Genomic DNA, 27546 nt, shown 5'->3' with positions numbered 1-27546 from the left:
TAGTACACTGAACTGGTGTGAGCAGCACACATTGCGGGAGCTCATGAGTGAAGATCTATTAATTGCGAAAATATCGGAGCCAGAGATGACAGTCATCAATTTTGACGATCACTTCCGTGACCGCATGGGAGAAGTAGAAAGAGGACACATCGAGGTGTTTCCAAGGCTTTGGAATCTGAGGCCCTATGATAAAACGAATGGTGAGATAACCAGAGTGCCTCGTCTCACTGCAGCATATCACAAAGTGAGAGAAGAGACGAAGGACTGGGGCGATTACAAGAAGCTGCCGGAGGCAATCCCTGAATTCCCTTTGATAAGAAGGATGTTGCTCGGAGCAGTTTCCGTGGTACAGACTCCTAGATTGGGAGCATTCGAAGCCAATGAAAGGAGAGTAGGGAATTTCGTGGGAACGATGGATCCATACTTTGTAGGGAGAAATGCCGCCGTGTTACAGTACACACGATTCGCATACACAGATCAAGCGACGAGAAGGCGAATAAGCAACGCCGCAACTCCCAAGCCTGGAAGATTTGATGAGGAATGGAAGGACTTAGGCTTAGCTCCGATGAGGATGAGAGGCAGGACCGAATTGCCTGAAGCCTCATTAATCCTGACCAGTGTGAAAAAGGAGATGAAAGTGGGAGGAATATTGCAGACGAAAACTTTCCTAGCACCCTTCGGCTGTGAAGAAATCAAAGTGGTCCATGGAGAAGAGGAAGATGAATCGGCCGGTACATTGCTCATACCGAGATTCCAGGAAGAAGCCGACAATGACGAACAAGGACCATCGAGCTCAAACAAGGATAAGTCTGAAGGAAATGACGGACAGGGTGGAAGCCGTCAAACCGAAGAACCCATGCAACAAGATCAAGCTGGTGGGGAAGACGACAGGGCATCGACAGGAGGAACATCCAGCCTGGATTTCAATATCTTCAGTGATCTTGAGAACAATGCAGACACGTTGGAAACGACTGAGCCAGCGGATGAAGGCATCTCGACACTGGAGCCTCCGTCAGCCTTTATGGAAATGAAACGGAATTTGCCGGAGTGCAGCTCTCCTGGCAATTCAAGAAATAACGACCAGAGAATCCTTATGGAATCACCTCGGAGGAGAAGAAGAGAGGCCTCAGCCAGAGTATCTTTCTTGGGAAGGCTGCCCGAAGAAGAATGGGAAGTTCATCACCGAGACCACGAGAGTAGGACGGGATGCAAACTGGATAGAGTGGCGTTTATGGAAGAAGTCTGGACCGTGATTCAGAGCTATGGGACCCAGTCCATCCTCAAAACAGGTCTCAATCAACCCTTGATGAGAGAAGTACTTGACAAGCTTGATGAGTGTGATGGGAGACTGAGTGAGTTGTTGATCGACTCAGCCACTGATGAGAGTGAAGCGAATTCTCCCATCAAGATGACACCACAGGACGATGAAGGAGAGGTGGTGTATCTGTCAAGAACCAGGAGAGGGACGATGCGATCAAAAATGGTGATTGATAAAATCAATGCGATGAAAATGAAGTTAGGCAGCAGAGTGATGCCGAGGAGAGTTGGAAAGACGAAGGTGGATTCAGAAATATCGATGAAAGCTGGTAACTCAGCGAAAAGGAAACGAGTTGAGGAGGTCATGGATTTGGGGCAAGGTGATTATCAATTGTCTGGCACAGATAGAATATTAACTGATATAACGATGGTGCCACCCATTCTCATGGCGGGGATAAAGTCAACCGGTTACAAATCCAAAAGGAGAGACCGCACTCTGACTGGAGCAACCTTAGAAATGGAAATACTCAGCCAATGTGGAGAGAGCAAAATGAAAGACTTCAAGCCATCTCCCATGAATCATGGAAAGGGAAGTGTCGCAGGACAACTAACACCAGTGGAATACAACCGACTGACAGTGTCGGAGACTGTGTCGATAGATGAACCCACCGGTGGATACATGGAGATGTTGGAATACCGAAACTCGGCTAGAGGGTATGTAATGGCCCTGGAAGACGAAAAAGCCATGGAGGGTTATCTAGAAACGATGTTGCAAGGCACCACCCTCAAACAGAAGGCGTACGGGACATTGGCGTCGTCTGACATACAGGCGGAAACGATCGAGCAGTTGGTGAGCCTTCCATGGAAAGCAGTAGTGTTGAGGTATTTCGAAGAGGAAATGAGGACTATGCCAAGGATACATGCTCTCGTGGCAGTACCTTACGTAAGAACAGAGTTACAACTCAGGTTCGCCTGGTGCATGATGGGACTGACTCGCGAAGAATATGACTCAGAAGAAAGGAAGAGATCAAAAGAGGAAAAGGTTTTCCTTATGACGAACCTGAGGGATCTGATAGTCCAGGAGGGAGCAGCAGTAGCGTGTGCGAAGCGGAGAGACGCTCTCTGTTTCATTCGATTCCTGATAGAGCAGATTTCAGTACCTGCATTAAACACTTGTGTTAAAATGTTGAGGGAAGGCGATGAGCGAACGAAAGCCTTATTCTTGCTAGCACTGCTGGATATGCAGCAAAGTAAACCGATGAGGGTGAACATGAAAGAACCTGAGGAGTTAGAACCCATGAAAAAGATAGACGAAATCAGGAGATTCTCAAACAAAGAGCTGAGACTCACGAAAGAATCTATGGGAGCATTGCCGAAATCCAGTGAATACTGTAGACCGATCAAGAAGAAATCGTATGGCTACGTATCCGGGATCATAGGGATCGCGTACAATCCTTTCCTGAGTGAAGACATACGCGATTGCTTCTTCGATTATGAGCAGGCGGTGTTGCTAAGATTCTGGACGTCCAGGATTGTAACGATTAAGAGCGTTAACAACACACAGGCCGAATTGGGACTGGTCTTGGAAGAAGAGGTGACTGCACCTTCAGTACCAAAATCCGACAAAAGAGTGGAGTTTGGGTTGGGATTCTCAGATGAATTACTGAGAACGAGCTTGATGACAGTGTGGGAATTTATGAGGCCATCATGGTGTCATAGTCCCAACGCTGACTCAATATTACGGGCGACACAAGACGTACAGAGGGAACTGAATGCAGACTGTAACCTGCGTGACCTCAACATCATATATAATGTGATGATAACAGCCTCTAAGAGCAACGGAGAAGATAAGGTGGAGTTGCCTGGCTGGGGACCAGAAGACTGGGTCAAACCTGGTAGCTGTCTGGCGAAAGTCTGTGGACTGGAGGGTCACGTTTGTGGAGGTTTGGATTGTGTGAAGACCCTGGAGAAACAACACAAGCAATTGACGGTATTGTTTGGAAATGTAGTGATGAAAGCTAGAACAGAAACAGAACTGATAGTAGATTGCCATGGAGGAACCGATGTGAATCTAGTGACTGCACTAGGATTCTACAGCATGTTTGGTTCTTTAGAGTCACTATTGAATCTGGAACAGAAACATGAGGTGGTCACAGCCATCAGTGTAGAAGTATTCCCAGGAGTTCTGCAGACTGAGCAGAAATACATAGGAAAGTGGAGGGAAGCAATCGAGACGGAAATGAACATCAGACACAGCGAGACTTATTGTAGACCATCAGGAGCACGATATTTGGTGGGTTCAACGTTGGCTCCAATGTGCAGGAGCAGATATCCTGTACATTTCGTGGCTGTGGACTTGAAGAGTACAAGAACGATCGTGGATCAAGCCTTCTCAGTGCCGAAGTGCAGTTCCAGAGAGAACCAAAGAAGAATTGGAGTCAATACTAGGAAAGAAGTTCATGGGATATGTGAGTGGGAACTTCAGTGACTTTGAGAGACAGAAACAGAGAGGATCAACTGGCACAGATTACAATGCAGTAGATGAGAATGATGAAGTCCACCGAGTGATGATGGAAGTGGAACCATTGCTGGAAGCTTCGGGAAAACGTAATTGGAGGAGCATCATGTTGACGCATGACGAGTTTCCTGCCACTGCTTGCTGCAGACCTGGTGGTATCCCAAGCGTAGTAATCTGATGTTGATCTGGGACTCTGGAGAGCTGCTCTCCATGGGTTTACCAGATTCATCACAGCCCGTAACGATAGTGATAGTGGGAGTTATGATGGCGATACGATGGCTGGAAGCTCATGTGAGAGAAAATAACAGACAGGAGGCACCGACGAGAGAACAGTTGCGGAAATTAGATTGTCTAAAAGATTTAGATCTTTTTGAGACAATGTGCAATGTTCTAAACATTCCGATGGAAGTGAAGAAGATATGGGCAAGGAAACGATTGATGCCATGGTTCAGAGCTAACATGACTGCATGGTTGTACGAGTATGCGAAAAAGCATATGTCGAAGCACGGCAGGGTGTACAGTGAATATCAGCTGGACATTGGAGCAGGAGCTTTCAAGCGAGCTCTCGTGACTCATCGGAATGCAGTGACCACCGCTGTGAAAAGAATTTCCAGGACGAGTGAACGTAGTGGAAAGGAGAAGGCAGAGATGCTGAAAGAAGATTTGGAGAGAAACGTGACGTTGTGTCTCTACAACAGCTTCTGCAGGAACAGAGAATCTAACGTGGATCCCCTACCTTGTTGTAAACAGAGGGTGGAAGAGCAGAAGTGTTGGAGGACGGCTTCCAGCAGGGTCAGGATAGCTAACGACGTGTTACAAGATACGGAAACTGAGAGTGCAGAGTCAGCATCACAGGAGGAAGAAAGGGAACATTGACGGATGACCGAAAGAAGAGATGAAATTAGAAGAATTTAGAAGTTTTAGAACTTCTAAACGACGAAAAAAGAAGAAAACAAAGGAGTGATGAAGAAAAGTTAAAACTCAGAATTGTTTTATGTGTGTGAAAAACTCAAGTGAGAAACCAAGCAACCAAGTTGTAATTGAAAACTGAAACATTAAGTTGAGTTTTGAAATTGTTGCATTTATAAATTTGCATTTTGATTTTAGTTGAAGTGGCTTTAGAGACACTCACTTACTATTTATTTAGAAAGGCTTAAGTGAAGGAGTATATTTAAATATTCCAGCCTGCATGACTGTTTTTAATCAGCTAGGAGAACTGATCACTTTGTGGTGACATGGAAGGCTTGAGTAATCTCTCGAAGAGGGAGATTGTTTCATTGCTCTTTCTAACCACAGAGTTTCTTAGTTTTAGTATTCAGGACAATAACAAGAAAGATTTCCGAAGGGAAAAGCGTAATAGGATAATTTTAGCTTGTTGGTTGGCAGGACTGTCCTGCAAGCCAACACTTTTTAAATCTAAGAGAAAAGTTTTAATCGGGACATTGACATTGGAAGTCAGAAAATATGTTTTATCTTAAGTCATATCCTCAATGTGCAGATTAATGAGAGAATTTGAAGGCTATAGTGATGTAGTATGATGCTATTTATATTCTGCAGTGAGTCGATGTGACGTGGATAAAAGTAATTTCGTGCATTTTGTAAATTCTGTTCGATGACACTGTGACCATTTTACGAACATTGCGTGATTCAATGAGGACATTGACCGGACTGTCCGGGGAGTATGTGACATTCGACCAGAATGTGACAAATGCAATCTCTGCAGAAGTCGAATTTTTAGCAGCGAGCCTTCCGGATTGGTGATTATTAAGAACTAAGAACGTTATTGGAACGATTGGCCAGACGGTGAGGGCTAGAATATTCTGGTATTTTAACATTTCAAAAATTCGAATTATGACGTTATATTTTTGAGAAACGTCAGAAACGGCCATTTTGGCTAAAACAAGAAAGAAAAAGAGAACAACATTAGCTGCGCTAACAACAACTACGAAATCGAGATTGGAAAACGACAACGAGTTACAGAGTAACAGAGAACACTCCGAGTTGCAACTATTGTGCCGCTACAATAGTTGCAAGGCCGTTGCGAACAACGGCGAAGGGTGAAAGACGGCCTTCCGGATTAAGAAGAAATCAGGATTAACAAGCTTGATCCAGCAGATTTGTCAATCCGGAGGGGTAAAGGAACTGAAACTTTTATCCTGTTACATAAACTTTTAGCTTCCTGTCATGTCCTGACTTGAATTTAATTAACATCTAGATTCATTTTGATAAGGATGAGAAGCTAGGAGTTGGGGGAAAGGGTTGATCCATCTTCGATGGCGATGATGATTTTTATCTACTGAACAAAAACAATAGTAATATAATAAGTAGTAGCCCTGTTTTTAGGAGTGACCTCGTGGTCTGGGGATACTGAGACCCAGCCATGAGCTCACTATTTCTGCATGTAATCTAGTTAATTTGAGTGTTTTGACCGAAGCCGAAAGCAGTAACGTTTTTGTCGACCCGATGTTAGAAAGACCACCGAAAAGTACTGGCTTGGTAGAGACGGTGAAAAGCATGCAACGCTCTGTTTAGACGTTAGCCAGTCGTCTTAAGACTTAGTTTTGTCTTCCGTCGATATGTATCTTCCGGGCGAATGTTACAATTTCAGCATGTAAATTAAATCCAACACTTCGCGATTCGTCTAATCGTTCGAATAACGCTGCTAATCCATTAAAACCATCAACCTTCTAGGTTAGATGTCCTTTTTTAGATCAATAAAAGTTCGATTGCGAAACTGCATTTTCGTACACTCTGGTCGATTGTCACATACTCCCCGGACAGCCCGTTCAATGTCCTCCTTTAGTCTCGTAGTCTTCATCGAAATGGTACAGTGCCATCGAACAGAATTTACAAAATGCATAAAGTCACTTTCATCCACGTCATATCGACTCACTGCAGAATAAAAATGGCATAATACTACACTACTATAGCCTACCAAATTCTTTCACCATTCTGCATTTTTCGAGAATATACTTAAGGTAAAACCTCTTTTTAAACTTCCAATGTCTATGTCCCGATTTATTACGTTTTCTCCTAGGTTTAAAAAGTGCAGGAATGCAGGACAGTCCTGCCAACCAACCAACTAAAATTATCCTACTATGCTTCTTCCCTTCGGAAATTTAGTTGTTACTGGCCCCGAATAATAAAATTAGTAAGCTCGGTGGTTAGAAGGAACATTGAATTTATCTCCTTTTCAGGAGATTACCCAAGCCTTTCATGTCACCACAAAGTGATCAGTCAACCTAGTTGATTAAAAACAATCATGCAGGCTGGATTATTTTAACATATTCTTCACTCAAGCCTCTCTAAATAAATAGTAAGTGTCTCTAAAGCCAATAACTAAAATCATAATGCAAATTATAAATGCAACAAATTCTTTAATCTTCAAAACTCAATTAAATGTTTTGTTTTCAGTTTCAATTGCAAATTTAGTTAATTTGTTTCTCATTTGAGTTTTTTTGTCACAAACAAAACAACTCTGAGTTTTAACATCTTCTATTTCGTCGCTTCTTGGTTTCCTTTTTTGTTCGTCGTTTAGAAGTTCTAAGACTTCTAAATTTTTCTAATTTTCTTTCTTTTTTGTTCTTTTTTTCGGCCATTTGTCAATGTTCCATCTCGTCCTCCTGCGACATTGACTCCGCACTTTCAGTCTCTGTGTCTTGCAACACGTCGGTAGCTATTCTGACGCTGTTGGAAGCAGTCCTCCAACACTTCTGCTCTTCTACTCTTTGCTTACAACAAGGTAGAGGTTCAACGTTAGATTCTCTGTTTCGGCAGAAGCTGTTGTGGAGGCACAACGTCACGTTCCTCTCCAAGTCTTCCTTCAACATCTTTTCTTTTTGCCTTCCGTCACATTCACTTGTCCTAGAAGTTCTCCTCACTGCGGTGGTTACTGTACTCCGATGAGTTACAAAAGCTCGCTTAAAAGCTCCTGCTCCAATGTCCAGCTGATACGCACAGTACCTTCTGCTGTGCTTTGACATAAGTTTCTTGGCATATTCGCTCAACCATGCCATCATGTTTGCTCTAAACCATGGCATCAATCATTTTCTGGCCCATATGTTTTTCACTTCCATCGGAATGTTCAAGATTCTGCACATTGTCACAAAAAGATCTAAATCTTTTTGACAATCCAATTCCTGTAACTGTTCTTTCGTCGGCGCCTCTTGTCTATTTTTCTCTTTTACATGAGCTTCCAACCATCGTATCGCCATCATAACTCCTACTATAACTATCTTTATGGGCTGTGAGGAATCTGGTAAACCCATGTAGAGCAGCTCTCCACAGTCCCAGATCAACACCAGATTACTACGGCCGGGGTACCACCATGTTTGCAGCAAGCAATGGCAGGTGAACTCATCATTTGTTGAAATCATGATCCTCCAATTACGTTTTCCCGAAGCTTCCAGTAGTGGTTCCAATTCCATCATCACTCGGTGGACTTCATCATTCTCATCTACTGCATTGTAATCCGTGACTGTTGATCCTTTCTGCTTTTGTCTTTCAAAGTCACTGAAGTTTCCACTGGCGTATCCCATGAACTTCTTTCCCAGTATCGATTCTAACTCCTCTTTGGTTCTCTCCGGAACTGCTGAGAACATTTTGCACAGTAATTTGTAAGGTTTTTCTGTCATTCTCGCTAGTCATACTTATTTTGGCACTGAGAAGGCTTGATCCACGATCGTTCTCGTACTTTCACATCCACCGCTACGAAATGCACTGGGTATCTGCTCTTGCAAATTGGAGCTAGAGTTGATCCCACTAAATATCTCGCTCCCGTCGGTCTACTTTAAGTTTCACTATGCCGAATGTTCTTTTCCGCCTCGATCGCTTCTCTCCACTTTCCAATATACTTCTGCTCGGTTTGCAACACTCCCGGAAACACTTCTACACTGATGGTCGTAACCATCTTATGCTTTTGTTCTAGATTCAATAGTGACTCTAAAGAACCATACATGCTGTGGAATCCTAACGCAGTCACTAGATTCACCTCGGTTCCTCCATGGCAATCTGCAATCAGTTCCGTTTCTGTTTTCGCCTTCATCGCAATGTTCCCAAACAAAATCGTCAATTGCTTGTGTTGTTTCTCCAGGGTCTTTACGCAATCAAGACCTCTACAGATGTGACCTTCTAATCCACAGCCTTCTGCCAGTCAACTACCAGATTTGACCCAGTCCTCTGGTCCCCAGCCAGGCAACTCTACTTTGTCTTCCCCGTTGCTCTTAGAGGCTGTCGTCATCAAATTATAGATGATGTTCAGGTCACGCAAGCTACAGTCTGCGTTCAGACCCCTTTGCACGTCTCGTGTCGCACGTAATATCGAATCAGCGTTGGGACTAGGACACCATGATGGTTTCATCAGTTCCCATACCACCAATAAGCTCGTTCTCAGTAATTCGTCCGAGAATCCCAATTCAAACTCCACTCGGTTGTCCAATTTTGGCACTGAAGGTGCAGTCACCTTTTCCTCCAAGACTAGTCCCAGCTTCGTTTGCTGATTGGCAGCGCTTCTTATTGTTGCAATTCTTGACGTCCAGAATCTTAGCAACACTGCTTCCTCGTAATCAAAGAAGCAATCGCGTATGTCATCATTTAGGAAAGGGTTGTACGCCACCCCTATGATTCCGGAACGTAACTGTATGATTTCTTCCTGATCGGACCACAGTATTCACCGGGTCTCGGCAGTGCTCCCATTGATTCTTTCGAGAACCTCAGCTCCTTGTTTTAGAAACTCCTTATTTCGTCTATTTTCTTCATCGGTTCTAGTTCCACGGGTTCTTTCATATTCACTCGCATTGGTTTGCTCTGATAAATGTCCAAAAGTGCTAGCAAGAGCAAGGTTTTTGCTCGTTAATCGCCTTCTCTCAGCATCTTGACGCCATTTTTCAATGCTGGCACTGAAATTTGTTCTATCATAAATCGAACGAAACAGAGAGCGTCTCTCGGCTTCGCGCACGCTACTGCTGCTCCTTCTTGGCTCATCAGATCCCTCACACTCGTCATTAAGAACACCTTTTCTCCCTTCGATCTTTTCCTTTCTTCCGAATCATTTTCCCCACGAGTCAGTCCAATCATGCACCAAGCGAACCTCTGTTGTAACTCTGTTCTCACATAGGGTATTGCTATCAGTGCATGTATCTTCGGCATGGCTCTCATTTCTTCTTCGAAGTATCGTAACACTACCGCTCTCCAGGGAAGGCTCACCAACTTCTCGATCGTTTCCGCGTGCATTTCAGACGATACCAGAGTCCCGTATGCCTTCTTCTTCAGGGTGGTGCCTTGCATCATCGTCTCTAAATAACCTTCCATGGCACCTTTGTCTTCCAGAGCCATTAAATGTCCTCTGGCCAAATTACTGTACTCTAACATCTCCATGTATCCACCGGCGGGTTCATCAATCGATACAGTTTCCGACACTGTCAGTCGGTTATATTCCACTGGGAATAGCTGTCCTACGACGCTTCCCTTTCCGTGATTCTTTGGAGACGTTTTGAAGTCTTTAAAGGTACTCTCTCCACATTGGCTGTTTATCTCCATTTCTGACGTCGCTCCAGTCAGAGTGCGGTCACTCTTCTTGGTTTTGTAACTGGCTGATTTTATACCTTCCATGAGAATGGGTGGCACCATCGCTACGTCAGTCAACATCCTGTCTGTGCCAGGCAATCAATCATCACCCTGTCCCAAGTCCATAGCTTCTTCGACGCGTTTTCTTCTAGCTGAATTGACAGCTTTCATCGAGATTTCGGAATCCACATATGTCTTTCCCTTTTTCCTCAATGTCACCTTGCTGCCCAGTTTCATCTTCATTTCATTAGTTCTGTCAATCACCATTTTTGATCGCATTGTTCCCTTCCGGGTTCTCGACAGATATACCACTTCTCCTTTGTCTTCTTGCGGCGTCATCTTGATAGGAGAGTTTGCCTCACTTTCGTCAGTGGCAGAGTCGATCAACAACTCGCTCAATCTCCCTTCACACTCGTCGAGTTTGTCAAGGACTTCCCGCATTAGTGGTCGATTTAGACCTAGTTTCAAAATAGACTCGGTTCCGTATCCCTGAACTACTGTCCAGACCTCTTCCATGAAGGCCACTCTGTCCATTCTGCATCCCGTCCTATTTTCATGGTCTCTATGATGCACCTCCCACTCTTCTTTGGGCAACATTCCCAAGAAAAGTACTCTGGTAGTGCCTTCTATTCTTCTTCTCCTTGGTGATTCCATCAAGAGTCACTGTTCGGTATTTTTAGAATTGCTCGGAGAGCTGCTCTCCGGCAAGTTCCGGTTCATTCTCATGAAGGCCGACGGAGGTTCCAGCGCGAAAGCTCCCTCGTTTGCGGCTCAGTTGTCACTTCCAACTTGTTCGTGCCGTTTCCAAAATCGCTGAGGAAATTGAAGTCGACATTCCTCCTGTCGAAGCCTTATCGTCTTCTTTCTCGGCTAGATCGGGATCCTGTTGCATAAGTTCTTCCGATTGACGGCGACCTCCCTGCCCATCGTCTCGTCTCGGATTCTTTCCTGAACTTGAGGGCCCTTGCTCTTCACTCCTTGTCCAACCAGGAAGTTTCGGTATAACTAGTCTGCCAGCGGACTGATCTTCCTCCTCTCCATGAACTACTTTGACTTTTTCATGGCCGAAGGGTGCTAGCATGGTTCTAGTGTGTAGTGTTCCTCCCACCGTTGACTCTGGTTTTACACTCGTTAAGATTAGGGAGGCTTCTGGTAAGTCAGCCTTACCTCTCACAATCATAGGCGCTAGATCCAGTTTCGCCCACTCCTAGTCAAACTTCTCAGGCTTCGGAGTCGCTGCATTGCTCATTCGTCTCCTAGTTGCTTGATCCGTGTAAGCAAACTGCGTGTACTGCAGCACTGCAGCATTTCTGCCCACAAAACACGGGTCCATCGTCTCAGAAAATTTCGCCATTCTCCTTTCATTAGTCTCGAAAGCTCCCATCCTAGGGGTTTGCACAGCTGAGACTGCTCCGAGCAGCATCCTTCTTATCAGAGGGAATTCAGGGACTCCAAGAGCTGAAGTTTATGCCAGCCGCTATCAGCCAGTCCACGCCTGTTATTGAATACCGTCCGTTGACGGAAACTGTCGCTCCATTTAACATCCTCATGTCATCTGCTGCAAATCTCACTGTCTGAAGATTCAAATTCATCAGTTCCTGTTTGTACACGTTCCAGGGAGAAGATATGGGCCTCGACAACATCAAAAGGCTCCTGTCTGGACGTCGCTCCTCTCGGTGGTACCCGTAGTCTCTGATCTTGTCTCTGATTTCGAAGTGCTGGTCGTCTCCACGTTCGGATTGACAGGTCCTAATCTTCGTCCTGTATGGACGGTTCTTCTCATTGGCGCCTCCCCCAATCGATCTTGTACATTTGTCCTTTGCCCTGGCTCGCTAGAGCTTTGCGGCCTGTAGGTCATGGCTTGGACGTTTCCAAACGTGTTTCTAAGTTGGGGGCACAAAGGTTGAAATTGTCGGCTCATTCGTAATTTTTTCCTTCCTCAGCACTCCCGTGTCAAAGAGCTCGACTTCCATTTCATCCAGTCGCTCTTGGAAGACTCGGTTCAACCAGGCTTGTCCTTCAATGCTATAAAAATGGATCCCATCGGTGGTTAGTGTGGCCTGATCCATAGCTCTCAGCTCGTGTTTAATGTCCATAAGGATCATCCGTCCAGCATTCCGCTTTGCCTAATTCCTTATTGCTTTGTTCCACCTGATGACTCCTTCATTATGTCTTCTTCCTGTCGCTGTCAACGTTTTTGTGCTCATGGGTACGGCTGTCGTCAACACCAGTACAGCGCACTTGATTTTATGCCAGAAAGTAGTAAATAGGCATACCATCATCGACTCCCATTGTGCCTCTTCCTCATCCGAGCCTCTTGATTACTTGTTCGTCCCTATTAGGATCAATATGTTAGGTATCCTCCCTGGGTTCATCAACTCCACCATCCAAAATAGCTGCGCTATCGTTGCATCTCCAAAGGCCATCACCGTAGTGATCCAGGAGGTCCTCAAATTCTGGATTACTCTAACTTAGCTGTCACCCAGTATCAGATATGATGTCCCAAATGGCGGTTGCTGCATGTTTACTGCTGGGCTCCAAGTGGATCGATTGAAGCAGGCTCGGGAATCCGTTTCCAGAACTCCTGTTAAGCTATACTTCAACTGGTTCGTCTTGTGCATGTCAATCACTCTGGACATTTTATTCATCGGCATCTCCCGTATCTTTCTGTCTGGGACATTAGAGCTCTTTGTCCGTAACGTTGTATCACTAAATCCCGTTCTCGTCATCATCTCTTGGGAGAGTTGTACTCTGCCCCTGTCATCGATTGTTCCATAGGGTGCAGTTACCCCGGAACCTGGCGCATTCCTATTAGCGCCCATTCGTCCAGCTGTTTCTATAAATTTTCTCACCGTTTGCTCCACGACTGGGTCACCTAGGGTGTCACTCGGGTCCAAGATTGTCACTCGACCAGTTGTAGCTGGGAGTCGCGTCTCCGTCGTTTGACTCAACTTGCGAGGCGTCAAAAGTTCCATCGGGGACTGCCCACGAAGAATATTCCTTGTAGGTATCACTTTTTCTACGGCTGTCGTCAACGCCAGCCGCTCAGATCGCTCTTTGTACTATCGCCTCAAGCGCTCTATTTCTTCACCCTGTTTCTTGTTACAATCTTCAAACAGTCTCTTCCACATGTCTCTATCTTCTTCTGTACTGGGCATTTCGTCCAGCTCCCTTCTGGTCTTCTCCAGTTCTTCTATCGTTCCGTTAAGATCTTGCATGGTTTCATTCGTCTGAACCTCTACTCTCGCCCTCGTTGGTGGCACAGCTGCTCTCAGTTGTGAACCAGACGAGGCAGCCTCGCTGTTCATCTCCTGATGCATCCTTCTCAGACCACGCCTAGGCTTGGTTGGCAGAGGCATCTCGCTTGGTTGGTTTGTCCGGGAACTTCCAAATCCAGGCTCGTTCGCCAAGTCACTTCCTGAGAGAGCCCCGTATCGCCACCTCATTACCCTCAGGTTCGGGCGGTCTAGTACTCCTCTTTGTCCATATGCTGCCATCAATAAGACTTCCCTGGGGCGGCCCCACTGTTATCATGCCCCAAGATGTTTTTTAAGGCGGTCAGCAACATGACTGCCTCTGGGTCCTCCAGAGCGAAGTCTCGATCCATCAGCCGACGATAGATCGCATCTACTATCGGTCCCTTATATGCCTCTGCCAGTTCCATCAATTTGTTCAAGTTGAAGTTGTCCATGTTCCTTCAGATTCGATTCTATTATCAGTTTGTTGAATTGAAATCAAGTGAATAATTAAATGATCAATCAGGATCTAGAAAAGAGGTCACGAATATCACATGTGTCGCCTTTTTCCAATTTTATATTAAAATTTGTTTGAAACAGTTGGATAAAAAGATTTTGATCTCCTAATTTTTATTAAAATTAGTTTGTTACTAAAATCTTTGGAATTCGACCTAAGAATGGACAGTCCAAACTTTGGATCTTTTCCTAAGATCGTCATTTGGTTATTCATGGTCACTAATTCCTTTTTACCCAGGGTCTTAATAACATAAAACGTAAAATAACATAACACACACAACACACATTTAGTATGACGCCTTCCTGCATGCAACCTAAACTCAGTCTATACTTGAATAAAATTTCTTATGTAAGTATACTTGTATATTAATTTCAGAGAAGATTACGTGTATCAGTGCATACAGCTCCCGTGGATGCAGTCGTCCTCTGTTCGGATCGTATACTGGAAGCAAGAGTTCATATACTTCCCTTTCCACAAGGAAGTCTCTAAATCTCGTCAAGGACAAGACTAGGTTTTCCGGGTTCACGTGCCGCTACTGCGTCGCCCTCGTCACCAAGAAGGATAAGTACTTTCCCGGTATCTGTGACGCCGCCGGAGGCAAAGCTGCTACGCCTCCTACTCCTGGTCTTTGCTTCCAAAGGAGTTCTATGTTTTTATATTCTCTCTTAAAATCCGCTGCTAACGCTGTCTTAAAACTCATGTCTGCTGTGATCGCTATCGCACATGTTCTGTTTGTGAGTATAAAATCGGTATCTGTCAGTATGATGCTACTTGAGTATTCATTTGGTAAGCTAAAATATGACTCAACTACTCTCCCTATGTCCGGTTTCTAAGGGTCCTCGCCTGTTTCTGCTTCTAGATCAGCTGTCTCTCTTGCTATTCTTAATTTTTTTTAAATAATTTTTCTGTGTGGGTAAGTCCTACCCCCAATCCCCGGACGAAAATATCCATCGACGTCCCCGTCAATCGCATACCGGATATTAAATCGGGGTTGGAAGCAGGAATGATTAATTGCCCTTCCTGGGCAGCCCAGGAAGGATCATCCATTTCGGTTTTTATGTATTTCATGCTTTCACGATATACATCTTGAATCGTGACACTGGTCTCAACTGGGTCCGACGTCATTTCGTTCAGCCATTCCAAGACACGCAGATTCGTCAAGTCTTGTTCATAGTATTGCTGTTACTAATCGTCGATTTCTACCTCGGACTTGGACCGGTCATCGACGCACTCCTCGTCGTGATCGTCGACTATGTCGATGTTTTGCGACACGGTTATTCCTTCTAGACCCACCACTTCTTCCAATATCTTCTTCAGATCTATCCTGTCCACTAGGAAGTCATCTCCATAAGGATTATATTTCTTGGTGAGTGTTGTCCTGTCACTCTGTCGAGTCTGTATCGTAAACAGGAGATATTGTTCCAAATTCTTGGGGACCTCCATTTGTTCGGGGTCTTGCCAGTCCTCCTCCGCGTAGGGTAAGGTTTCTTCATCTGCTTCAGTCACCTCGTTGGGATCCAGGTCCAGTGGTGGACTTGATCCTTCCTCTACGACCTCATTTCCATCGTTCTTTTCCCTGGTGCCCTTCTCGTTGACCTCACAAGCAGGTTCCATCATCAGCTAATCCCCCTCTTCCATGTCTGCAGGTATACACCAGTCTTCTGTCGATGGGTTGTGTGGCTTAATGTTCTCGTAGTGAGCGGCTCGGCCAGTACTCAGTCTATAAAAGCGTCCCTCCTGGTGCACTTTCGTAATCATGAAGGGTCCCCTCCACTTTTTCGAATGTTTTGTAATATCGAATGTATCCTCTGCCTTGCCTGTGCCTGCTGAGTGTTCCGTCTACACAAGTCGTTTAATTCTGTTTGAAGTCTAATCACATCCCTTACGTAGCTTTGTGGTGATGTTTTCTTCATCACATGAGTCGGTTATTGACATGATCCACCTCAAGAAACAAGTGGCATCTTTTTTTCTCGCTAGGCTCAATCCCAAGTTGTCTCGAGCAACATGTTGCACCAGCATTTGGTACACCTGCGGACCCTTGTCGCCCCGTTTAAGTTTGTCGTGCGAGGTCAACGCCTCTTAAGCCACTCCCGCAAACTCCATGTGAACATCAACTGTCCTGCCGTTCTGACAAAATGATTCGCCATGGATAGCTCTGGAGACCACGAAAGAACTGGAGAGTTGCCTGAAGAAGCTTGATCGCGGGCTACCCAGCAGAAGGCCGAAGTTAACAAGCAAGAGTTGGGAGACCAGCTGGGGCGGTCTTGGGAGAACCTGCTGCTTGAGTGCTTTGAAGATGCGATGAGGGCAATGTCGACGACGGTGCCCTCATCGCATCTTCAAAGTACTCAAGCAGCAGGTTCTCCCAAGACCGCCCCAGCTGGTCTCCCAACTCTTGCTTGTTAACTTGGGCCTTCTGCTGGGTAGCCCGCGATCAAGCTTCTTCAGGCAACTCTCCAGTTCTTTCGTGGTCTCCAGAGCTATCCACTAAGGCTGAGCGGTATTTCTCGTCGAATTTCTCTCCAGAGGATCTCATGTCACTTGCTTCCCAATGGCATGGTGTTGCGTCAAAAGCCACTCCTTGCGGATGTCCACTTCCCACGTTTGTGCACTAGTCGAACCCCTCTTCGCGTTTGCCTTTTGGGCTTTGAAGTCATCCTCCGTTCCAGGAGTCGTCGAGGCTTCCATTTCCCGCAGCACCTCGGCTACCCTACTGGGTGCTGAGCTGCTGTTGTAGGACGCTGTTTTTCCTCGTGCTACAATCATGGGAGCTGTCTATTTTAGATCTTCTCTGAAACTGCATCCGCCGAAGGACTCGCCTCTTCTGTCTCCCGTTTCCTTTTCCTAGACCTTATTCCTTTGCTTGGGGGCGTTGCCACCACCAACACCGACTCGACTTCTTTGTTCAGTTCCCTCTTTTCCGACTCTTGCCTCCCCCTTTTCTAGCCTTAAGAATATTAGTATCTTTAATGATATTACTAGTCTTATTTTTATCATCCACTTAGACACTTATTTTTTATCATCAGTTTTTTTGTTTAGAGTAGAGATATCTTTACATGGGTTGGGCCAGGTGTCCTGCTTCTGCTTCCTCGAGCCAATCATTTTCTCGAGCAGCCCTTTCCTCCCTTTCTTATCCAGTCCAGTGCCGATCACGACTGGATCTCCAAACTTCACTACCGTGCTCCACAGTTCTTCCTTGAAGTCGTCTACTTTAACTTTGTCTTCCACCCTCTGGTTGAACTCACTCAGGAAACTTTGTCACGCCTCCTCGTCCAACGTTCTCAAGAACATCTCATTGTTGCCTTCAAATTTATTCTCCTCCCTTGCTTCATCGGTCAGGAGCACCATTCCGATGTTGGATGGTTCACTCGTTAGTGGCAGCTCAAGATACTTCTGTGGAGACCCCAAAGGTGAGGTGGCCGTGTTTGCCCAGTCGACCCCACTCAGATCTTGTAGTAGCTTACGTGTGGTGCCGGGGCTGAAATCTCTCTTCGTTGCCGCTCCGTCGCGCGTATTCCCCGCTTCCATTTCCTCTCGAGCTTCGCTGAGGGTTTCGTCCATGCTCTCCCCCTCTCCTGACTCCGGCTGATCCCTCTCTAGCGCGTCAGTGAATCTGTTCTTCATTGGAAGGTTTCTTCTCTCTCCTGGGGTTCCCACTAACAGGGGTGAAGGTGTCGTCGGATCTGCTGTCTTATATTCAGTGAGGGGCACGTATAGAACTCCTGCGCGTCCAGCTTCCATCCCTCCTTTTGCAACTCTACTTCTTGTAATCCATTAGGTGCCCGATATTTTCTCGTTCCAAGTTTCATTTCGTCCTTCAGGGCTAGGTGACCTTTCTCTACGATCACCCTCCCGTCATCATAGATGGACAGCTTGCTTTCGAGCGCTGCCTTCTCAAAAGTTTTCAGAACTACCCGAATCTCGTACTTTGGAGGCATCGAACCCCGCATCTTCTGTGCTTGCGTGGTACCCGAACTTATCTTGGTTTCACAGTTATGGAAGTACACTGCTGCCGAATACTCGATGAACAAGTGGTCCCAGCTTTCCGTAAATTTCTTTTGCTGCTGGTCCACTGTCGCTCTCGCGTGTAATGAATGGACTACCATTGAGCTATTCATCCCCATCTTCATCCGCCTCAACATCGGGAACTCAGGATTCGCGGCGGGCAACACGTCCAGCTCAAGTATTGTCTCCAGCTCCCTCTTTGTAAACTCGAAGCACTTCGTCCAGGCTGGGATCCTCAAGACTTCCCTCGTGTCTTTTGCTATTGGGTTCAAGTTCCAGAATTTTGAGTAGACTTCGATGAGACCTTATCGCTTTCCCTCATCCTGCATTGCAGTTGACCCCTGAAGTTGACACTATCAGCTCTGGGTCCTTTATCTTCCCGACGAGTACTGTTTCAATCATTCGCGCTCTCAAGTCTTCTTGTCGGCACCAATTCAGTGCCGTACCATCCAGAACGCTGATCAGGCTCACGTGCACCACCGAATGTCGGTACGCTGCCACAAGCGGATCCCGGAAAGCTTACGTCACGGCTGGCCCATAAACACAGGTCACCACCTCCCAGTCGCCTGAGCATCCCCACGGGATCAGATCTCACGGCCAAGCATAAATCGGTCAGGAGAGGTATTCTTCCATTCGCCTCCCTCACTTCTTTCTAGTCTTTGCGCTTCTCTCTTTGCCTGTCAAATGCCTGTCCAACAGCACACTTGTAGGAATAAGTATCTGGACTCGGGTGGGGCATCCTCACCGTTAGAGGTTCCCCATACTTCATCAGTCGATGAAATGTAGTCAGTTCTCCATGTGTCAGGAGTATTAGGGTCAAGTATCTGTCAATTCGGAGCGTCGCCGCACCTCTGCTAAACATATATGCTTCTAAACACTTGTTTTTCGGCTGCCGCTACATTCTTTCTGTCGCTGTGTGGCCCCCTCGTCTTGCTAGTGGAACTCGTGATCGTCGGCTCTATACTCCAGAACCCCAGGCTGGCTGTCAGATGAGTTGTTACAGGATGGTCATCCCCCACTTCCGGGTTGAACTTCAGTTGCCGGGCAGGGTTCGACACCTCCAGACAAAGGACCTCGTCCAAGACGATCAGGATGTCCGCAAGCTCGTGAAAGCCCCTTAGAGCGTGGGACACATCCGCCCACGCCGCCGCCATTTCCGACTTCAAGAGTCTCAAGTTCACCGGTTCTAGCTCACGTTTTGGGGCCGCCATCAGCATCCGCCTTCCGTTTCCCTCTGCAATCAGAACCAACATGGCGTAAACAAAAATGTAAAGCAGGTGGCGTACTTGCGTAACCCGGTGATGACCCAAATACCACTCTTGTCTTCGATCGCAACCGGGATGTCACCAGTTCCTGCACTTCTTTCATTGCTGCAAACAGCGTCTGAATCGCCTCCCAGATCTTCTTTGTTGTAGGCTCCCCACTTCTCAGAGGCTCAAGCAGACCCGCAGCGTGCAGGTGATCATTCATTCCCGCGAACAATAAAAGCTCCGGTTCACACTGTGTCTCTGACTTTATCGCTACGATCAGGGTCAACATTTGATTCAACTGCGCCCCTGGTAGTAGGTACACCAAGTTTTCTGGCCAAAACAACTTCGGTGACGTCCCCTCAAAGTCCGACCCCGCTACAATGATCGCTCTTGCCGCTCCAGGATCCGACCGATCATAAACTGCTAACTTCTTGGCCAGCCGTGAAGTTCCACAGGATCTCCAGTACCTTGGGTCCTCCGCAAGTTTCGCACCCATGTAGGCTGTATCAGGAAGTCCCTTTTCCACCACCCTAAGCTGCGCGGGGATCGCCACTCTGATCCTGGCTTTACTAGTCCGATGCTTGGGTGGCTCCCTTATGAGGCCTGGACTTCCCAGCTCCTTGAGAGGTCTGTAATTGATTGGCCTTTTCCAAAGCATATAAATTTCCTTGAGTTGGATCTGCTGGAGAGGGGCAATTCACCTTTGGTCCATCAACGATTCCTCCCTTCTTCTTAGCCCGGTCTCTAAAAGTATCTGTACATGGACTGAAGTTTCTGAAAAAATGTCTGAAAAACGATCTAATACCGGACTTTTCGAAGTTTAGGGTCCCCGAGAACGGTTTTTTTTCGGATTAAGCTGTGCATAACTTTCAATTGAAACTACTAAGGACTGAAACTTCTAGGGCAAATGAGGATAGGAAAAGGTACGAGGAGATGCTAGTGAAAGCATGATCACTGGTGCAAAAAGAAATTTACGAACAGTGGTGGTCATCCATTTTCCGCTTCGTGAGGCGTCAAGTTGAGGCAAGCTTGAAGACAACATCAAAAAAACATAGAAAAAAGTTAGAAAAACTGACCGAGAGACAAGATAAACCTCTTGCGGGGAGAAACGAGCGATCAGTTATGGTACTTGATAACATTGAACTGCCTGGATGGGTATATGAAGTGCTATCAATGGGCCCGAAGCATCCCATTAGAGACAAAATTAACGAAACATACTTTTTGGCGGATATCGACATTTTCCTCTCGCAATTGAAAAATCAAAAAACATTTGGTGAAACGTTATGTGCAATAGAAGCCGCGGCAAAAGCATATGCAAAAAACGTAAGGCAAACCCCAAAAGACAAAGCCGTTGAAAAAACGAGGAAATATCTCAAAGATAAAGGGTTGCTGGCTATGCCTTTTGGTAAGGGGGTTGGTTGTTGCATAATGAGGAAACAAACGTATGAGTCAAAGCTGGAATCCTTGTTGCAATCTGCTCCGTTTGTGACAAAAGATGCAATCACTGATGAGGTTATATTGAAAATTGAGAAGGAACTTAACAAAGAATTAATAGCCATGAACAAAGGAGACGAGATAAGTGATCAGTTATGTTCTAAGGTGAGGTCAACAGGGGGGCAACCCGCTCGTTTGTACGGTTTAGCTAAGGTACACAAGGCTGAGACATCCCTACGATCAGTACTATCACTTCCAGGTAGCTCGTATAAAAATTTTAACAAAATGCTCGCAAAGTTTTTTGACAACATCGATGGAGCCAATATAGAAATCAATATTAAACAGGCCAAAGAAACAAATGATAACATTGCCCTGGATCCGAATGAAACCATAATATCTCTTGATTTGAAAAGTTTGTACACCAACGTTCCCCTGAAGGAGGCAATTGAAATTGCTTTACAGAAGCTGTACAGCCAGGAGTCTCCTCCTGAAATTCAAAGAGCAACCATGAAAAGGCTTTTGAATCTGGCGGTCAGTAAAGTATATTTCAAGTGTAATGACTCATGCTATGTACAAGTTGATGGTTTAGCAATGGGTGCGTCCCTCGCGTTAATTCTGGCAAACTTATGGCTGAAAAGTACGATTTTGCTCTAAGACAGGAAATACCGGTGGGAAAGCAAATTAATGACAAAAACGGCTCGTGCCCATGTTGCAGCTGGAAAATCACATATAGATCAAAGGGGGGTTGAATGCGAGAGATGCCAGAACTGGTATCATATAAAATTCGGAATAACACCCGATGACGAATACGCATCATTAACCGAGATAGTCTGGTACTGTAAAAGCTGCTGCCGCGCTAAGAACAAGGAGAAGATACTCCCCAGGTAAAATTGTTCCTCAGGTATGTGGATGACATTGTTAGAACAGTCAGAGGGGAGCCGAGTTGTCTTCTCGATGCCGCCAATTCTCTTCATCCAAATAATTCGCTCTAGAGAAAACTAATTCGGAGGGGAATTTGCAGTTCCTGGATTTGAACATAAATGTATCGCAGGGTCGGGGTGTAACTTGCATTTGGTATCAAAAACCAAAAAATACAGGGACTATACTGAACTATAGAAGCTGCTAACCAACTCAGTATAAGCGTAGTGTTATCCAAGGCACTGTACAAAAGGTTTTTTGGGAGTACATCTAGCTGGGGGCAATTTGATAAGGCTATGGAAACTAATAGGATGCAATAGTTGACAAATCAGTACCCTGAAAAATGGTCCGCAAAGGTGGCTTCAGACGCCTTGTGCAAAATCATCGAGGGTGACGGCAAGCCCCTGGTTAGTGAGAGGTGTTTGTCAACTCAATCACCAAAGGATGTGAAGCCCCAAAATGCTGATGGTGCAATATAGAGGTTACCAGAGACAATATTTTGGAAACAAGTTACAAAAATTAACTAACGTTCAAGTGGTTTTCACCACAAGAAAACTAGAGTCGTGTTTACCATCACTGAAGTCAGCATTTTCTAATGACATCACGTCAAGAGTGGTTTATCAACTGTCATGTAGTGGATGCACTTCCACCTATGTCGGACAAACTGTTCGACATTTCACCACTAGAAGTGAGGACATAAGAAAACAGACTCACCGGTAGGCCTCCAACTCCAGCAATGTCAACTTGAGGAAAATAGCGCTGATCTTAGTTGGGAAATTATAGATAGGTCAAACAACCAAACGAAATTGTTAACACTAGAGGCAATACATATAAGGAAAGAGAAACGGGCTTGAACACACGCGATGAGTTTAGGAGCAGGGAGATAACACTGAAAATTTGGTCCCAAATTATTTTTGGTTTTTTACTTAAAACATACATGTCTAAATTGAAATTACGACTCAGAAACTTCCAGACAAATTATTTTAAGTCTGTTTATTTTATTTTAGAGTTTGAAAGTATTTTAATCTTAATAGTAATTTAGAGGTCAACTGTGATTGGCATTTTTTATTATGATGGTTTAGAACCAAAATGAATGTGATTTATGGTGAATAACATTTTTAAGATGAGGGTTTATTGTCATTTAGATTAGTTTATTGTAAAAATCCTGACGATGCACAGAGTTGCGAAAACGTTTGAAATTTAGTTTTTAGCAAAAATTTCTATGATGATTTTTATCTACTGAACATAAACAAAAGTAATATAAAAAATAAGTAGTAGCCCAATTTTAGGAGTGACTGTGGATATTTAGACACAGCCATGAGCTCACTATTTCTGCACGTAACTAAGTTAATCTGAGCGTTCTGGCCGATAGCCTGAAACAGTAACGATTTTTTCGACTCGATGTTAAAAGGACGACACCAACAACTGGCTTTGGCAAAGACGGTTAAAAGCAAATAGAGCGGTGGTTAGACGCTAGCCAATCGTTTCACAATCTTGCTTTTTTTCCGTCAATATGTACTTCCGGGCGAGTTTTACAGATCCCTTTTTTGATAAAGAATCTTCTCAAATTAAGTTGAAACCCGAACCTACTGATGTAAAAAGGTTCAAGGCTCACCAGGATAAGTTCGGATTGCAATAGTTAAATGTCATACCGTATATAAATCCAAAATTTAAACTGTCAAATCAGCAGCTTAGAATTGCAATTAGACTCCGCATGGGTTCAGTTTTCTGTGAATAACATAGAAACGTTTGCGGAAAACTTGTAACTGAAGATGTGTAACATTCGCCCGGAAGTACATATCGACGGAAAATAAAGCTAGGTTCTAAAACGACTGGCTAGCGTCTAAACACAGCTCTACGTGCTTTTCACCGTCTCTGCCAAAGCCAGTTCTTTTTGGTGGCCTTTCTAAAATCGGGTCGACAAAAACGTTACTGTTTCCGGCTTCGGTCAAAACACTCAAATTAACTTAATTATATGCAAGAATAGTGAGCTCATGGCTGGGTCTGAGAATCCCCAGACCACGAGGTCACTCCCAAAAACAGGGCTACTACTATTTATTATTTTATTATTGTTTTTGCTCAGTAGATCAAAATCATCATCTCTATCGAAGATGGATCAACCCTTTCCCTCACTCCTAGCTTCTCATTCTCTGAAAATGAATCGGGATGTTAATTAAATTCAACTCAGGACATGACCAGGCAGCTAAAAGTTTATATAAAACAGTTTGAGTTCTGGGCCCGTGACCCCTCCGGATTCTGGAATCCGGGGAAATAGAACTCCTATTTTTTTCCTGAAGGCTGGACACGTCGTCCCAATACCCTTCCTCGTTCGTGTGAATTGCTCGGTAACGATTGTAGCGGCACAATCGTTACAACTCGGAGCGGTTTCTGACAATTCCCAGATCTATCTGTCGTTATTTTCCCGTAGTTGTTTTTCACTGCAACTATTGTTCTGTTTTTCTTCCGTTTTCTGTCCCAAAATGGCCTCTTTAACATTTCTCAGAAATGTGACGTCTTAATTCGAATTTTTTAAAATTGACATGTCAGTCAACACCAACCCTTCCCGATTTGTCTAATCGTTCAAGTAATGTCACTAATCTGTTAAAACCATCAATCTTCCAGGTTAGCTGCTCTTTTTCTGCTCCATAAAAATTCGAATGCGAAACTGCATTTTCGTACATTCTGGTCGGATGTCACAATGGATGGCATGGCCTATCTTGTCTCAAAAGTGTAAGGAGATTCTCTAAGCATTCAAATTTGAATGTCCTTATCAAGCAAAGTTTCGCCTCCACTCATAATACTCCGTTATAGAGCCATGACACCTCCACAGGACAGATCAGAAGCGAGCCTCTTGCCAGCCTTCAAAACTAGATCTCAGCTAAGCTTTTTTATTGAGCATATGTTTTTTTTTCAGATCTGATGCTGCATCGGCGAAGAAATCGTATCCATTCCCAAAACCGTGATTGAAATGACTAGTCTGGGAGATGTAGCGACTGTCACCCCTGAAAAGCCATGTGTGAGAAGGCGCAGTGTACGTGTTCAAAAAATAATGTCAGGCATGCCGGAGAAGGGAGGTCACTTAACGTTTGGACACAAATTCGCCCTTGCTGTTGGAGCTGGTCCTATTACGTTGCCTTTGATTACAACTACTGTTTACATTCAAATGTTTTTACTTGACGTTGCTCGTGTGCTTCCAATGTATGCTACTACGATTATTGTGGTTGCTCGGATATTAGACGCTGTTTCAGGTATGATTGTTTTTTTTTCCGAAGAAACACTTTAATTACTATACAGAATAGTCAAGGCATTAGTATAGAGTTTAAACAATAACGAAAATTGATTCAATCATCGTCTAAAATCAGTTCCAATAGGGTCTTCTGGGTCGCATTGCAAAGTTTCTCGGAGACATGCAGCCGTACCTCTCTGGATCGCGATTCCAAGTCTGTGGCGTAAAAAAACGGTTGCTCTAAGCTCATCAGTCGCCTGTGTGATCTTTTTTCCTAGACTTGTGATATATCGAAGAGTGTCAGTCCCCATTCCCCCCAGAGTCTCGAAGGCGACTGGTTGGACTATGTGGGACGAGACCAACCCGGCATATTTGGTGCGCTTTTTGTCCTCTATATGCCGGGTTGGTCTCGTCCCACATAGTCCAACCAGTCGCCTTCGAGACTCTGGGGGGAATGGTTGCGTGAATCTTAATAGAAATGCTCGCAAACCTCGAATTATTATCATCGACCATGAAGAAGGAACTAGATAGACTACTTTATTAGCAAATTGAAACAAATTCCAAGAAGCAAGTGTAAGTCAAATTCAGGTTACTTGTACAAAATTTCACATAAACTTTTTTTGTTCTTGTTTTTTATGTAGATCCAACAGTTGGTGCTATTGTAAACAAAACGCAAGAAAAGGGTGGCTCTCTGCGTAAATGGATGTTATTCTCTCTACCCATCTCTATTCTGAGCTTTTTCTTTCTCTGGTGGGTGCCTCCGTTCCTCACCGATCAAGTAATGGTCTTCATCTACTACATGATAGTCTACACCGTCCTCCAAATGGCCTTTACTATGTATAGTATACCGTTTTGCTCTCTTGTCATGTACCAGAGCACAGATGAAAGTGAAAGAGACGCGGCTACTTCCTTCCGATTGGTCGGCGAGGCTGTGTTCGCAGTGCTTTCCCTTTTTGTGGTCAGGTTCTCAGAGCTGATTACAGACAGTGGATCCTTAGAAAATGTAAGTGGTTCTTTCATGATGCTAATTTTTAGATTATCAGGCTACAGGTGATTGTCAATCATTAGGAATCGAAATATGATCAATCCCGGTTTTTGAGCAGATAGTAGATGCTATTGTTACTTACTTAGCTATGTGGTCGATCGATTTCATTATAGTATACAGCAGTGATGGTGCGTGAGATGCAATTGGTCACAATTTAAACGACAATTCAAATCGGTATCTGACATGGTTTTTTTTGTTACAGAAGAACCAGAAATTTTAATGAGATTCGGGCATATATTCTGTCTCCATACTACTTTTGACACCAAGTGTTTAGCGTTAAATTGAGTTTTCTCATATCAACATTCATTAAAGCGAAGGCTTCGAATGTGGTCTTTGTTTATCTTTTCTCGATTAATTCTTTGCTTTGTCTGTAAACATTTTTCTTAAACTCATATTTAAGGAGCATTCAGTTGTGCATAAAAATGTAAAATTTTGGGATTTTTTGTATAAAACTTGGAATCCTTTTTCGTGAAAGAGGTGTAGATTGTTAAGTTGATAAAATAGACAAATATTTAACCAATTTGACCAATCAGAATGCTGCAAACTTGAATTTTTAATAGAAATTTTTATAGTTAATTTACTGTTTTTTAAGAGAGGTGGAGGTTCTAAAGGTGACGCCATTGGGGGGAGATGATAAAGTACATCCAAATTTTGAAATGTCAATTGAGACGGAATTTCCTCCCAGTGCCGGTTTTCTTAAGTTAAGCAGAGATCTGTTTTCAGAGCAACTATCACCGAATTTATGTTTTTATGGGTCCCTAGCGACTGATGTTACTATCATATTAAAATTTGCGTATAAATGCCGTTGTTTTGAACAATAGTATTCTTATGTTTATAGAGCAATTGCCTCCTAACGAACTCCTTGGTGGGACCTGAAACAGTGGGCAGGTACCGACAGACATTTATGATGCAAGGGGCAGTGGGGTCCCTCATCATCCTAATCAGCGGACTCTACTGTTTCTTCGGCAGCATGGAGAACACTGACATCCACATAGATGCTAAGATAGGCATGTTGAGGAGTTTCAAGAACTGTATGACGTTCAAACCTTACTTGCTGCTCGCGTTTGCGTACCTAGGTTAGATCATTTACATATTTCTTCAGATAATAGTTACTTCGGATAAGGATTTGAACTGATTCGAAATAAACGACCCTTATATTTAAGAGTAATGAACGTAGTGAACGTAGGTCTTGCTGTTTTTTTTTCAGGAAAAAGTCTTAAAATATTGATACACCTTGGTATAATGCACTTTTGAGTTCAATTGAAATTCATTTGCTGAAAGTGACGTAAGTAGCACTCTCCAAATACGAACGTGGAAATGGCGCAAAAAACGTGAACGATTTCTTGTTTCGAAAGTGGAATTTATTTTTAAGATTTCCCCAGCGGATCCAGTTTTCCTGTTGATCCAGTTTTCTCAAGTTGGGTTCATGTTATCAAAAAAGCGGCAATCATAAATTGTTCTAGAAATTCAAAGAGCCTAAAAGGCATCTATTTTTTCTTTGCAATTCGAATTGAGATTTTTGCAAGAAATTCAGTGTTTTTTTTTAATGTTTACTTGCGCTCTCTACTCTTTTCCA

General features: G+C 44.3%; 2 protein-coding genes across 2 annotated transcripts in view; one reads left to right on the top strand and one right to left on the bottom strand.

The window, feature by feature from the left end:
* Positions 1 to 27546, bottom strand: part of LOC134855658 (uncharacterized) — a 323097-nt gene that overhangs the window by 69017 nt on the left and 226534 nt on the right. The window lies entirely within an intron of this gene.
* LOC134855035 (sodium-dependent lysophosphatidylcholine symporter 1-like) lies at positions 24618 to 27051 on the top strand. Its single transcript, XM_063871415.1, has 3 exons — positions 24618 to 24947; positions 25567 to 25928; positions 26809 to 27051. The coding sequence occupies exons 1-3, from the start codon at positions 24668 to 24670 to the stop codon at positions 27049 to 27051; spliced, it is 885 nt and encodes a 294-aa protein (XP_063727485.1). The 5' UTR covers positions 24618 to 24667.

The sequence above is a fragment of the Symsagittifera roscoffensis genome, chromosome 10, assembly GCF_963678635.1.
Source record: "Symsagittifera roscoffensis chromosome 10, txSymRosc1.1, whole genome shotgun sequence".
In the NCBI taxonomy this organism is placed as follows: Eukaryota; Metazoa; Xenacoelomorpha; order Acoela; family Convolutidae; genus Symsagittifera; species Symsagittifera roscoffensis.
Note: the sequence above shows the minus strand (reverse complement) of the source record. Positions and strands in the feature narration are given on the sequence as shown.

Excerpts from the sequence above, each read along its gene's own strand:
- LOC134855035 (XM_063871415.1), top strand. The coding sequence starts at position 24,668 with ATGACTAGTCTGGGAGATGTAGCGACTGTCACCCCTGAAAAGCCATGT. Across the intron at positions 24,948-25,566 it reads GATATTAGACGCTGTTTCAG|ATCCAACAGTTGGTGCTATT; the intron begins GTATGATTGTTT and ends TTTTTTATGTAG. Across the intron at positions 25,929-26,808 it reads ACAGTGGATCCTTAGAAAAT|AGCAATTGCCTCCTAACGAA; the intron begins GTAAGTGGTTCT and ends TTATGTTTATAG.